The sequence below is a fragment of the Mus musculus genome, chromosome 15, assembly GCF_000001635.26.
Source record: "Mus musculus strain C57BL/6J chromosome 15, GRCm38.p6 C57BL/6J".
Taxonomy (NCBI): domain Eukaryota; kingdom Metazoa; phylum Chordata; class Mammalia; order Rodentia; family Muridae; genus Mus; species Mus musculus.
The window spans coordinates 64,188,420-64,203,442 of record NC_000081.6 but is presented as its reverse complement, the minus strand read 5'-3'; the positions used below and the strand labels follow the sequence as shown (position 1 = coordinate 64,203,442).

The following is a 15,023-nucleotide window of genomic DNA, read 5'->3' as shown; positions in this document are numbered from 1 at the left end:
TCTGTGTTTAGGAAATTTACTGTGTCTGATTTTTTAATTGTATGGATAATAACTGCATTTATTATTATGTTACATGTATTATTTTGCCTGGATGTACGCGTGCATGCTCAGTGCTTGCTGGATACCAGAAGAAAGTAGAAGAGGTTGTCAGGTTCCCTAGAACCCGAGGTTCAGACGGTTGTGAGCTGCCCTGAGGGTGCTGGGAATTGAACCTGGGTCCTCTGGAAGAGCAGCCAGTTCTCTTCTGAGCTCTCTCTCCAGACCCTGTGTAATTATCTTTAATGACAACCTTTCAAAATCTTGAACAGATCCTCCTGGAAAATTACGGTCAAGATTCTAGGCATGTCTGTACCTGGCCTCGCATTCCAAGTTGCTCTTTGACCACACTTTTGAATGATTTTATCTCTGTGAGCTGCCATTCAGTTTTCCCGTAAAGCTGTTCTAAGTATAGCACAGACCCAGGGCAGCACAGTCTGGTTTGGGCACTACTTCGCCATGTGGTGTTCTCCCTGGGCCGGCCTGGAATCCTCGCTCTTTCACAGGCATTTTGAATCAGGTAGAGTATCACCTGTTATTTAAGTAAGTGAGCAGCACTACGAGTGTATGCTCTCACATGCCTAACAAGTCTGCCACGTATCCCTCCTGGAGAGTAAGTGCTCCAGTCTTGTCTTAGCCTATGCATGGCTTCCTAAACTGGGTTGAGACACCCCATGTTAGGATTGTGGGGCATTTATCAATGATAAAATATTCTTTACTGCACAGCAACCAAGAATTAATTCAGACTGAAGCATGGAGGGATCTGAGGTGCTCCTGTCTGTACTTACCTGTTTGGGATTGCATGGCTTTACTGCAGGCCAAGCTGTAGGCTCACACATGAGCACTTTTGTGTGGACACCGCTGTCATGCCATGCAGTGCCACCAAGTACAACCTGAAGTGCTCCAGTTCGCCTTCAAGAACTCTGTATATGGTACATACATGGTTTCCTGCTCTTACAAAAATCTGATGGTTTAGTTATAAAAAGCAAAGACTGAATATTTTTCTACCATCATCGCTCAACATGTAAATGTCAAATTAGTGTATCTTTGGATTACACAGTTAGAATGTTTGATTTTATAAATTACTATTTGAATTGCTGACATGAGTTTCATTAAAAATTGCTTGTTTAAGTTTTTGCTTGAGATATTAGGACAGAATTTCCAACAATTTCTGATATAACCATAAATACACTTCTGCCATTTTGTATTCGTGTTTATATGAAGCAACACTCTCATCATTGACCAATAGAAAATGAAATTAGTAATGAGCTCTGAAAAGTGTTGTCTTGCTCTATCCTGCAGTATCAGATAGGTAGCCATGATTTCATTCTACCTATAAAAATGCAACGTACGTCCAGCCACTGTTGTATAAATTTTGTAATTATAAATTATACATAGGCCAAATAGTTACTTTAGATAGTTTTGGGGGATTTGTTACTAGTAAACTTTTGTCCTGTATACCTGTATTCCCAGAGTCATGGAAAAATGCACCAGGTAAATAAATTAGCAGTCAGTTGTGAGTGGGAAAGCCTGAGATTCCTGCCTTAAAGCATCTCACTTATCTGGACCAAAGAGCAGTGAGATCTGGTTCACCTCTGAGTCTCTTGTACATAATCTATAAATTAAGGAGCCAAAGTGTAGAATAATTAAGAGGTATGCATAAGATCGCAAACATAATAACCTAATTTACCTTTATATCCTGATGGGAGTTTTTAATGAAAGTTAGTAGATTAATAGCAAAATGTAGGGGTCACAGTTTTTAACACACAATGATGAGATGGAGGCTGACATAGGAGCAGACATAGTTGTCTCCTTACCAGCTGGTCTTTGGGACCTGATTTCAAAGCATTGTCATGACCTAGAGAGCCATAGGCAAACCAGAGTGTGCATTTCTTCTGGCAGGTAGGGGGCCTCAGTGATGAAGCCCTGGGGTGTGAGGTCGGAGGACTGCCTAACTGCTGAGTACCAGTCCCTTTTGGACACTCTGCTAAATGATGGAATTGAAATGACTGTAGAATCCAGGAGTGTTGGTGCTCCTAAATTTCACAGCGTGGGCTATGGCAGGCTCTTGGGCATTCATGGGAACCATAACAAGCAAAATTTTAAAATGGCCTTGAGAAATTAAGGAAGGAATCACCACAAATGGCATGGAGGAAGGCATTTCTTAAAAATGTGGATGTATATGTGGGTGTGTGTATGTACCTTTTGCTTTCCAAGTTTTGGTCATGGTGTTTCATCACAGCAATAGTAACCTTAAGTCGCGTGCACACGTGCACAGGCGTGTGCGCGCGCGCACACGCGCGCGCACACACACACACACACACACACACACACACACACACACACACGCGCACACGCGCGCGGTTTTCTGCCTTTAGAAATTTGCCTTTAATCTTACCACAACTTTATGTGTGATTCTTCAGACAGAGAGATACAGAAACAGGCTCTAGGAAGCAAGCTGACTTTCTCCTCATTAAGTAACAATCTCATCCCAATTAGTTAACACTGTGTCTAGGGAAGAGAATGACTAACTCTTACTCCTTAATACATGACCACAGTGAAGTTCCAATAAAGCCTTGTCAGGATCATCATTCTAATTTTGGGTTTGGTGTGATAAAAACGACCTGTGCTCCAATATGATGATAGAAACGAGTAGATGGTAGCACTTCTAACACTGTCCATCTAGTTCTCTACATTCCATAGAGTCCAAAGTCCCAGAGATAGGTGATCTGGATCCCTGCCTGTGGTGCTTTGACTGAGAATGTCCCCCATAGGCTCATTTATTTGAATGTTTGGTCACCAGGGTGTAGAAGGATTGAAAGGATCAGGAAGTGTGACCTTGTTGCAGGAAGCGCATCACTGTAGCAAGTGGGGGTTGATGGTGAGTTTAGAGGCTTCCATAGCCCAAGCCAGCCTCAGCATCACTCTTCCTGCTACCCGAGGATCTGAAGGTAGGATTCTAAGCTACTTTTCCAGCATCACGTTCACGTGTGCGCCATCATGCTTCCTGCCATGGTAATAATGACATAAACCTCTGAAACTGTAAGCAAACCCCAATTAAGTGCTTTCCTTTATAAGAATTGCTATGATCATACTGTCTCTTCACAGCAATAAACAGTGACTATGATACTGCCCATTCAGCCAAATACACGCTTCTTTACACTGTGAACATTGTGTGCATATATGGTGTGTCTTACTTTCTGCCTTGAATGTTCTTAGCCCATGCCTGCTTATTAGACAGCTACTCATCATCAGGTGTTTGCTTAGTTACCATCTTAATGAATCCCCCAAGTTTTCCATGTGTGTTTTGTTAGTCAGATCCCAAACGGGTAACTTGTATAAACCCTTTTATATAGTAGTGTATTTTCATATAGATGACTACTATTCTTCATGCTATACCAATAAATTTATTGCAGAATAATTATCAAAAGGACAATAAATTATTGGAATATTTAAGAACATGTTTTAAATAATGAGAGCTGGGGATTTTAGCTTATTGGTTGCCTACAGTATGTAAGGCCTAGAGTTCAGTCCTCAGTAATCCAAAAATGAATACATAAATACTTCAAATATATCTTTTGCTTTGTAAACAGATACATCATTACTTGGATTAATGGCTTGAATTTTTAGATTTTTTATCATTTAAAAAATTGTATGTGCATATGTGTCTTTGTGAGTGTGTCTGTGGATGTCAGAGACATTGAGTGACCCCACAGGTGGAGTCACCTAACACAGGTACTAGGAAGGAAAGGCGGGTCCTTTATAGGAACATGCTCTCCAAGTCGTCTTTCTAGCCCTTCAATGTTGTCGTTTTGTTTTGTTTTTAAATACAAATAGTAGAAGGGTTAATAACAGAAGGTAGAAAAGCCAGTCATCTTTTGGATTTCAAATGATATCTTTAACTAGATGGAGTTTAAATTTTTCTACATGGAAAAGCATTCTGTAAACAAAATAAAGACAAATAGAAAGTGTTTGTTTACCATGTAAGAGAAAATCATAAATTGAGCATCTCACAACTCTTACATACTTACAACACAGGACCCACAATGCAAGATATTCTGTAGCATATACCTCCAGCCCACCTCATTCCTGGACACTCACACACAAGGGCTCAGCTCCCAGGACTGGCTCAGAGTTCTGACATGATTCCAGAAGCCTCAGGTGGTTTCCATGGTCTGTGAATTGGGCTTTCCACGGCCCTTTCCTCAGGCATTATTAGTTGGCTTAACATCTAAAACTCCCAGAAACTTATTTACCTTTGTCTTGTAAACCATGTCACAAAACCTCCAGATGAGGAGGTGGTAGTGTTGACATACAAAAAAAGAGGGATGTGGGGCTGGAGAGATGGCTCAGTGGTTAAGAGCACCGACTGCTCTTCTGAAGGTCCTGAGTTCAAATCCCAGCAAGCAAATGGAAAAAAAAAGAGGGATGTGACTTTCCTACTCCCTCCTGTTCTTCATCCTCCAGGAACCTGCTGGTGTTCCACTAGCTAAGAGACCTCCAGACCTTGTTCTTCCGTGGCACGTGATTGAAGCCCAGACAGTCTTGCCCTCAAGGTGCAAGGGCGTAGCCTAGCAGTCCCTATCTCAGCAGAGTCTTCTGACTTCTCAGTGTTTCCCCCCAGGCTATGAATAGGACCCCTCCTCCTGTCAGGGTAGATCTGACAGCTCCTATAAAGGAGCTCTGACAAAAAGATGGGGAACTGTATTTCTGCACCTGTGTCTGACACAAAACCTTCTAAATTTATGGTCTATATCAGAGAGGAATTATGAATGAAGACCAGAAGTATTAGCAACACATACTACAAAGATAACCTCACCCCCACCCCGTATAAGGCAGTCTGCTTGCAGACTGGTGAGAACTACACTAAGTAGATGAAGGAAGGAGGAGATATTAACAGACAGTAAATTCAGAAAAGCAGGCTCTTTGAGGTTCTATTTTTCATGCCTGTGAGGCAACAATTAAGAAGGACAGTGCTTCTAGGTGCTAATGACTTTCTAGAGAAAGGTCTCTGTGATATGGGCATTGCTGCAGTCAGCATCTTTCTAAGGAAACATGGCAGTAGTGGAGTGTACATATGTCCACATCCCCTGGAAGCCTGTGTTTATGTCTATCTTTGCAGAGACAGAGCAGCAGCCCGCATGAGCTTGTGTTTGGAAGTTGTTATTGAAGTGTTGGGCTTTGGTGGGGAAAGCTGCAAACAACTTGGAAGATTCTTAGTAGAGGAATTGTTATATAACTAGCGCTACAGCCTGTCGTAAAATAACCACAGTTGACATGATTATTAAGATGTGCTTATGTTGACGCTCTCGGTCTTTATTCAGTAGGGAAAGAGGAAGCCTTGGTGTCTTATGCATGACTCCTTAGTGGGCTTTATAGAAAGTGAAATGAAAAAAAAGGAAAGTGCCTGTATTTGTGTCTGTGCTGTCACAGAAAGAGGTAGGATTAGAAGAGGAAGTTACAGTTTCTATCTGTGTATCTCTGAAGTTGCATATGAATTACACTTTTAAAACAAGCACTTGAGGTTATAATGGTACTATCATGTGTATACAGCTCCTTTCCCAGGCTCCAGCACTACAGTGTGTGCGGCGGCTTATGTAGCCTTACTACTCCAGCTACTGTGCCTGGCACCTGACTGGTGAACCTTTTCTGAGAGCAGGAACATTATTTGTCCAGTACACACAATAGCATTTTATTGAGCACTCACTGCAGGCAGACTGAGCTCTGGGAACTGGATATGTCACAAATGGGGTAAGCTACGAAGAGTAAGTGAAAGGTGGCTTTATATTGACTTTAAACGAGGAAGGCCGAGACCTGGAATGTGGTGTCACTTCAGGGGACAGACATTTGGGAAGACTCTATAGGTTCCAGATAGCTAATCTGTGGCTCACAAGATGATAAACATGTTACTTTATCCCACTGTTCCTCAACCGCTCTAATGCTGCGATACTTTAATACAGTTCTTCAGACTGTGGTGACCCCAACCACAAAATGATTTTGTTACTACTTCATAACTGTAATTTTGCTACTGTTACAAATTGCAATATAAATATCATATATACAGGATACCTGATTTGTGAGACCAATGGGGTCATGACCCATGTGTTGAGAACCACTGTTCTAAACTCTGCACAGAAGAGAATTAAGACCCAGAAGGCCAGATTCTCAAGAACGAAGACGTGGGAAGACGTGAAAGTGAAACTCACTTTGGAATGAGTAATAGTACAAACACTTCATATGCCAGATACTGGATGTGCCACAATACAGCCATTCCTCTTCAATTCTGCATAATGGCCATGCCAACTAGATATTATTACCTTATTGCTAGCTTACATATACCAGGATTCTACAAAGTATACCATGATGTTAAGTTTATATATGATACCACTAATATATTGGCAATTCAACCCAATCTCGGGATTATTGGTGTAAATGTAAAACTTTTAAAATGTATTCTATAGACTTGTGTTTTATAGACATACTATTTCACATATGAACTAAAGATTCTGAAAACTTAAGGAATTTTTCTAAAGTCACATGGCCAGTGAGGACCAGAGTAGGAATTGAGACTCTGTCCATGTTCCGTGTCTCAGTGCTCCTCTACCAAGAAGTGCTTCAGTCACATTAGTGGTTGTGCTTGGAACTGGGCTTCTGGTGACATCCCTTGAGGTCCTACTGCTCAGTAAACAGAAAGAAACCTGATGCTTTGTTCTGTCTTGTGGCCTTATTGTTCTTCTAAACAATCTGTCCCATTCGTTATGACAACTTAGCAACCAGTGGCCAGGTGAGTCTTACTAGACTAGCTCTCTACATGAGGGAATTGAGGTAGAGTCTGGTTATCTGGTCACAACCAGGCAGTGAAGACTGCAACTATGATAACTAATTTCCAGGACTTTCTTTTACTTGGCATCTGGCTCAGATTAGAAGTCCTCAGATGCAATAGAGCTCAGCCAGGACAACAAGTGGTTGAGAGCAGGGCCAGGCCTCAGTCCTGCCAGGCTTCTTTCTCATTAGCTGTGTGACCTTAGGAAAACTGCTTAGCCTCTCTCAACCCTTTCCCATGTTTAAAATGAGGATGTAACAGTAGCACATTATTGTGGACACTGGATGAGTTGACGTAGAAGGAGTACTTAGTATAACTCTGGCACATTGACTCATCCGAAATCTTATTTCCAACTAGTTGTAACTATTGCATTGTTGGTGTCACTAAGGCACAAAGAAGCCTGTTGGGTGCCTGACACTTACCCTAAACCTTTCATGTAGTGGATTCTGAGTAGGTGTTAGTTCTGGCATGTCGGACGCTCTTGGCTGAGTTGGGTCAGCAGATAGGGGTGTGTTTGAAATCAAGCGTAGCTATTCTCCAATTCTGGTTGCATCCCTCAGCTTTATTTACCTATGAAACAGCACCATCATGGCTGGAGAGATGGCTCAAAGGTTAAGAGAATCTGCTGCTCTTTCTGAGGACCCAGGTTTGTTTCCCAGAACCCACATTAGGCAATCCACACCTTCTTATAACTCCAGTTTCAGGGAACCTCACACCCTGTTCTGACCTCTGTGGTCACTGCACACTCGATGTACACACAGATGAGCAGACACATACATGTGCATATAAATAAAAATATAAATTTAAAAAAATAGTACCTTGAAGGACTGTTCTACAGGCCTTAGAGTATTACTGTGATGGATTCTGCTACATACTCTGTGCTTGCTAAGTAGCAGAGGCCAAAGGATGGGTTGGCAGGCCAGTCTGGAAGAATGGTGAGTTCTGCCACAAGTAAGCAGCCATCAAAGAAAGGCCTGTGAATTATTGAGAAAGTCCTCGAGGCGTGTGTAAACAGTGGAACTGCAGTGCAACCCGAAGGCACTCCCGACTCGCAGGGTGTGAGCTTTAGAGTTCTGGCTTCAGAGTGTTTGGACACCTATGCCATCTGGCCAGAGGATAAAAGACCAGTTGTGCTACAGAGAGCGGGGTGGGCAGTGACATCACTCTGATGTCATCACATACTTACTGTGCTTTCATGCTAACCTCCAATAGCTTAACTGTCTGAGATAAATGCCATTGATGTCTCCATTTTGCAGGTGTGGCTTAGAGAAGGCCACTTGACCAAGATAATGTCACACAGGCATTGAATGAAGGTTCATCGCACTTTAGATTTTGCATTTGAGCAGGGAAGAGCTTTTCCTCTAAGCTCCATTCAGTGACTGGGACCTGCAAACAAGACTGCCAGAGATACAAATCACCAGGGAAGGGGCTGATTTAGTATGTATATGGGGGCTCCAGCTTTTCAAGCTTATGCACCTCCCCAAAAGACCTATAAATTGTGAGCTTCACCAAAATCGTCTCTACACTTAGCCTCTTCCTTCCCACAAGTCACTGTCTTAGAAGCCCAAGGCTGCTACCTCTTGTCTTGTTATTTCTAATTCTGCAGTGCAGATTATAAAAGAACTTTCTCATACTCCCTCATCTCTTGGAGCGATGAGGCTTTTGTGAGTTTAGTTTGTCTCTTTAGTTACAAAGCTATGTCTGTGATGGTGTTCGCTAAAACCTTTATATTTTTCTTCTTTCCTGTATGCCTAAAGCGATAGCACATTTAGTTGGCCGACTGTCCTCAAATACGGTCTCCCTCTGCCTCTGCCTGTGATACTTCCTCCCCAGAGCAGTATTACTGCCTCTCAGACTTGTTACATATTGAAAAAGTCTTGGAAAGCTCTTGGTTTTATATCGAGGTAGAGGTATTTCGTGAGGGCAAATGGGCTGCAGGGAGGGTGCTTTCAGTAAACTGTCTCTGATAGATTTATAATGCTCTAAGCTAAGTGATACTTAAAATGCGAGACCTATTCCTGTGCTGTTAGATATTACATACAGCTCTCAGGTAACAATGGCCATCTTCTTTTGGGCTTATGCTACTCCCCCCTTTAGTATTATTATCCACAAATTCAACTTATTATACTGCTATATTTTAATATCTGTATCTATACTGTATATATATGACATCTCACTGTGTTTGAACAAACACTTACTGATGCATACATATGCACACCCAGGGACTATATAGGTTTTCTGGATCTATACCTAGCTTCTGCTGACTTATCCATTCTGGCTTTCAGCCTCTCATCTATCACACTCTGCAGAGATCTGGTGAGGAGGAAATACAGAGTGTCACAGAGAGAACGGTTAGGCCAGAGAACATTCTCAGCACACATCAATACCCTCCTCCTATGACCCAGCTCTGCTCAGTTCATCTGATTTCTCAGTGAGTCACCATTGTTCATCTGCCAGGCTTCTCATAATTCTTGCTAACTCTTCATGAAGTTATATTTCAGGGGAATAGATGTCAGGGGAGGAAGAGAAGCGATTGCAGTTTCATGAGATGCCTAGGAAGGGATTCTAGAACCAATTTGTAATAATTCCTTTCTAAATCTGGGTAGTGAGTAGCAGATACTCTAATAATTTACACATCTCTACACATTTCATTCTATGACTTCAAGGGAACAAAGAGCAAGCCTGTGTGCCAGTGTATCCCACCTAATGCTGAGGTGCTTTCTCCCCTGGAGCGTTGAAATGGACTTCATTGTTTCTCACTGGCTTGCAGAAGCAGAAGCATTAGGTGGGAGTCTCAGTGGGGTGTGGGCGTCTATGACCCAGGTAGATCTATGCTTTGGGGCAGATGTGCCTATTGTTGAGCTGAGATGGTCTTTCTATTTTTCTGAGGCTTAACCAGAGATGTGTTTTATCTTTTAAAAATATCGCAGTCATAAATGTTTATCGCCACTGCAGGCATCATGAATTTTAATGCTGTGATGAGCAGAAGTCTTTGGGAGCTTCATCTGGTCTCACTGGATGACAGCGATGTTTCTTGCCCGTTATTCCCCAGGCTGCTGTTTCATTTCTTGAACGGCCATTGCTCTTATACAGTTATTGAAGAAGGTTTGAAGTAAAGCATTCCATTGTTGAATAGCTGGGAATAAACAGCCTAAGAAATTTCAGAGGACTTAACGAATTCTCATTAAGCCCTAATATCCTAAGTCCAGCTCCCCGGAAAATCGCCAGTGTTGTCTGTTGAGTGAGGGATACAGAGGTGACAGAGGCAATCCTTGCCTCCTAAGGGAAAATATGCATGTGCACAGATGATGTGGGAAACCGTGCATAAGTACAGGACTTACAGGCAAGGACGGTTCCTTCTGACTGAGGAAAGCCTTAAGACTCTGACACAGACTTGTTTACTCGTTCATGTAGTAAATACTAGGCATGTGCTGTGGGCTTCCACACAAAGGCAGAACAAAAAGCTGGCACATGAATACCACCTCCAACGCAGTCACCAGGCAAGCCAGCTGCCATGCATCAGTCCCCGGTAGACTTCTCTCCATGTCTGTGAAGATCATGGTGAGCCTGGCAGTCCTTCATGAAGGGCATGTGTGGTGGGAGTTAACATCTGTTGTATAACCTAATAGAGCCATACAGGGTGCTGTTTTAGTAACAAAGCAAGAGCAATGCTCAAGAGACCAGAACAAAGAGGTGATGTTGGGTAGGCGGTGATTAGCATGAGGTGATGAGAAATTCTCAGATTGGGGTATATATCTTTCTCGGTGGTAAGTGGCCTTCTGTGGCCACTCTGAGGTCCCAGGGTGTGAGAAAGGAAAACCAAGTATGAGTCGACGGGTTTCAAATTCCATCTTGTCTAATGCTGTTTGCCAGTGCCTAAGTAAGATAAAGGGCTGACGGAAGAAGACCACGGGGTCCAGTGTAGCCTTTTGTTTGGGCATCCAAATGGAGATAGATGGTTGGATGTGTCAATTTGTGTTTTAGTGGTCAAGATACCAACTTAAAACTTTTGGAAAGCATTTAAAGTGATGAGACTTGAGATCTCAAGGTAGTAAGAATAGATGGAAAAATAATATAAAGTACCAGTAACAGAGAGGGGCTTTCTAGTGCAATGAGGTCAGACAGGCGAGGAAGCAGCAGAGAAGGGGGAGGAGCAGCCATGAGGTAGAGGTAGAGGATGATGAAGAGAGCAGGATAGCCTGGAAAACAGGACAGAAGGTATTTCACAGGAGTAAGAGTTACTGTTCCCGTATGTACTGAGAAAGGCTGTGGGCCTTTCACATCAGCTCCTGCAGAGTTGAAAGAAAGTGCGAGGGGTAGCGAAGGTAGAAAGTGTAGAAGTTGTTTTCATGATTTTTGTGATCTGAGCATGCAGGCTTTGTACCTAGAGATGGTTTCACCAGAAAATAAAAATTAAAAATAAAATGTCTCTTGCTCTACATCTAATCTTGACTCCTTTTGTAGACCTGGGGCATAAAACAAAATAAAGGAGTCAAGATTAGATGCAGAGCAGGAAACATTGCTAAAACTCTTGTGAGGTTTTCTTTTGTATTTTAAGATTGAGTTTGCTAATGAGAAATTTCTTCATAGTTTCTTAATTGCTGGTGAATGTGGGAAGAATTTTTCCCTTAAATAACTGAAGAGTCAGTGACAGACAGACAGATAGACAGCACCAATGCCATCCAGGCGTGGTGGCTCACACCTGTAATCACAGCATAAGAGAGGCACCAGCAGAAAGGTGGCAAGCCTGAGGCCTGCCTGAACTATACATCAGACCCTGTCTCAGAAGAGAAGAGCGTTGAGTGTACTGCCAGCCTCTGGACGTGTTCAGTAAATAATTGATGCTGTTTTTCTCTGCTTTCCTTTTAAGAGGTTCCAGTGATCCACATTCAGAAGAAGCCCTCGTTGCGGCAAATAACCACTCACACTCCTTTTTTGCTTCCTTCCTTTTTAGATCATGTACAAAATGAAGAAAACTATGCACAAGTTCTGGATAAGTTTGGAAGTAATTTTTTAAGCAGAGACAACCCTGACCTTGGCACCGCTTTTGTCAAGTTTTCTACACTCACAAAGGAACTGTCCACGCTGCTGAAAAATCTGGTGAGTCATGCTTCCTCCTGGAGCAGGCTGGGCTCACCGGGCTTACAGAGAGCAGTCCTCTGCTCCTCGCCTCCACCCTCGGGCCTCAGAGTGGAGAGCAGAGGCTGCGCAGTCCTGCAGAGGTGGTGGTCTCCACAGGCTTCAGAGTAACATTTCTAGCCTGGTAGCCTTAGCCCAGCCAACAGCATGGTGGCTATTTTGAAGGGAGAGGAACCACGTGACTGTCTTCTACATTCTACCACTGTTAACTGTTTTAAGATAACTGTTAGCAGATGTTATTTTTTCCCTTTTATTGAAAATAGGTTTTTCTCTCCATACAATATATATTAATTATGGTTTCCCCTTTCTCTACTCCTCCTAGTTCCTTCCTGCCTCCCTCTCATCTAGATCCACCCCCTTTCTGACTCTCATTAGAAAATAAATAGGCTTCTAAGAGATAGTAATAAAATAAAGCAAAAAAAAAAAAAAAAAAAAAAAACAACTAACATGTCACTGGAGTAGGACAAAACAAAGAGAAGGACAAGAGCCCAAGAAAAGCCCAAGACAGGTATAGATAGTGAGACATCCATTAGCACACTCAAGAATCCCATAAAAACAGTAAGCTGGAAGCCATAAGACACAAGCAAAGAACCAGTAGGGTAAAAGGAGGGAAGGAAAATATATATAAGTAAATTTTAAAATGAAAAAAATTTTAAAAACAAAAAAGGAAAAGCCCTGCCATGACATGGCTAGACAAGGTACCTCCCCCATGCCGACATCTCCCCCATGCCGATGAGCGCTCTCTTCTGTTACTCTATTGCTAGGCATGCAGCCTGCCCATAAGAGGGACTTGTTTCCTCAGTGAGACTCTTGACAGAGCTTCTAGCCTAGGAATAGGGACATGTATCCCTTTGTCCCTTCAGCTCCTTAACTCCGTCTGACATAGACCTGTGCAGGCCCTGTGTGTGCAGATTTTGGGTTTTTTTTTATTTATTTTTTATTTTTATATTTATTTTCGGTAAACTGGTTAAAAGAGTAAGGATGCTTTCAGTGCTGAACAGGCAATGGAAATGCACCCTTGCCTGTATTGTACCTCACTTGTATGTGTGTCTTGGTTCTTGAAATAATGAGCCTCCCTTAATTCTGCATATCCTTTTACAATCCACCCCACTGCCAACCCTTTGCATACCTTCAAGAAAAGGTTTTAGGATTTACAGAATGTGTATGGCAGGAAGAATCCTAAAATATAAGGTCTTTAAAAATGCTGACCCAAGAAGGCAGAGCAGATGGACAGCAGTGAGAGTTTCTTGGCCAGCACTGTGTCCGGCTATCACCATATCTTAACTGCATCCACATTGTTGAGCCTGACATTGTTGATTTGGTGAAAATATTTCTGTAAGAACTGCCACATTTGCGCTTTATTTGATCTAGTCTAAGTCTTACGAGGTAGGGGAGCACAGCGATGGGATTTATTGCCATATTTTTCTCCGTGCCTGTCCTGGAGACAGGCATTCTGTCTCCACCTGCCTCCCCCAGCATTGCACTTCTGCATCCCCTACGGATCTGGAGCCTAAGCTCATGTGTCCTCGCCTTGCGCGGGTTAGATATCAGATGGGCCTCTGTGTCTTTGGCTGGTCATCCTGCCATAAATCCAGTTGATACAAACAGCTTACAGTAGAATACTACCTATTTGAAAAACCTTCCTACAGTCTCTTACCCTGAGTGTTTCGAACAGTCAAAATGTTTTCTCTTGTATTAAAACCATGCATACATCTGTTTTCCTGACCATTTACTTATAATTGGTGGGGTTTTGTCATTGAATAAGTCATAAGTATTATGTAATCTGAAAAAAAAAAAAACCGTTAAACACAAAATACTTTGTCTTTTCAAAAGCTTGAAAAAATTCAATGTTTCTATACTTTTTGGTTTAACAAGCCCTTGATTTCTTTCACTCTCACACTACTTGAGCCTCATTTCCTCTTCCTTCTGGGTATTATTTGCCACATGCTGTGAGGGTGGCTTATAGACTAGTAAGCCTGGATGCCTATAGTAAAAAAGGAAGTGAAGTAAGACTCACCCCAACTTTGGTAATAACTGGCAGAGAACCCAAGAAGCTGTTTTCCCAGGGGTACATCTTGTCACATGAGTATCTCACTTTCCAGGAGACCAGATGTGTTTTGACATTAGCCAAGGGTCATCACCCAACAAGGTTCCCACACCAGTCTGTATATATATTTGAGTATACTGCAGGTTGATGCTCAACTGTGTATCTACATGTATCAGACAATCAGGTAAATATGTGTTGATTTAATATATATATTCCTGTATGTCCATGTAAACTGATGTTTATTGAAGACCTTTGAACCTGGCAGTGTGTGGTGAGTGCTTGTTACTGTTTGATGTAAAATGGTCCCAACAAGCTCATGGTCCTAGCATTGTTCTGGGACAAGTGTGTGGAACCTTTTAGACTTAAAGTCCAGCTGACACAAGGATGAAGGTTGAGGGCTACAACTTGGTTCAAGCTGCCTACTTCTGGTGCACCAAGATGTGAGGCATCCCGGGTCTAAGCTCCTCCTCAGAGACTTCCACCATGCCCTCCTCAAAGGATGAACTGTGCCCTCCCAAACTGAACTAAACCTTTCCTTCCTAAGTACTTTCTGACAAGTACCACATACCAGTGACAGGCAAAGTAACTATTAAAGTGACGGCTGTCTTACTGTGGTACCTAGCTGTCCTGTATTAGGTGGCCTCCCTCCCCAAGAGTACAGAACCCTGCTGAGATGGTGGAAGTTGTTGGCTCACACTGCTAGAGCAGAGCCAGAGTGCTGTCTCTGTCTCGGCTGTCTCTACCACTCTGTGTGTATTGCTTCTGCCACTGTGTATTCTGGGAAATCTCTCCCCCAAGCTAAAAGTGCTGGTCTTGCTATTTCACTAGATATGATATACTCAGTCCCAGTTTTGGTTTGGTTTGGTTTGGTTTGGTTTGGTTTGGTTTGGTTTGGTTTGGTTTGGTTTGGTTTGGTTTGGTTTGGGTCATGTCCTCTCTTCTTTCATAGAATAATAGAAGCCTAAGGAAGATAAAGAA

The 15,023-nt window shown here is 42.5% G+C and overlaps 1 protein-coding gene across 21 annotated transcripts in view; it reads left to right on the top strand.

Annotated features, from left to right (window-relative positions):
- The window catches only part of Asap1 (ArfGAP with SH3 domain, ankyrin repeat and PH domain1), a 296,102-nt gene that overhangs the window by 179,499 nt on the left and 101,580 nt on the right, over window positions 1–15,023 (top strand). For all 21 annotated transcript variants that reach the window (NM_001276461.1, NM_001276467.1, NM_010026.3 and 18 more), the window contains one exon: window positions 11,814–11,959. In NM_001276461.1, the coding sequence (NP_001263390.1) occupies window positions 11,814–11,959 (146 nt within the window). The remainder of the gene's footprint in view (window positions 1–11,813; window positions 11,960–15,023) is intronic.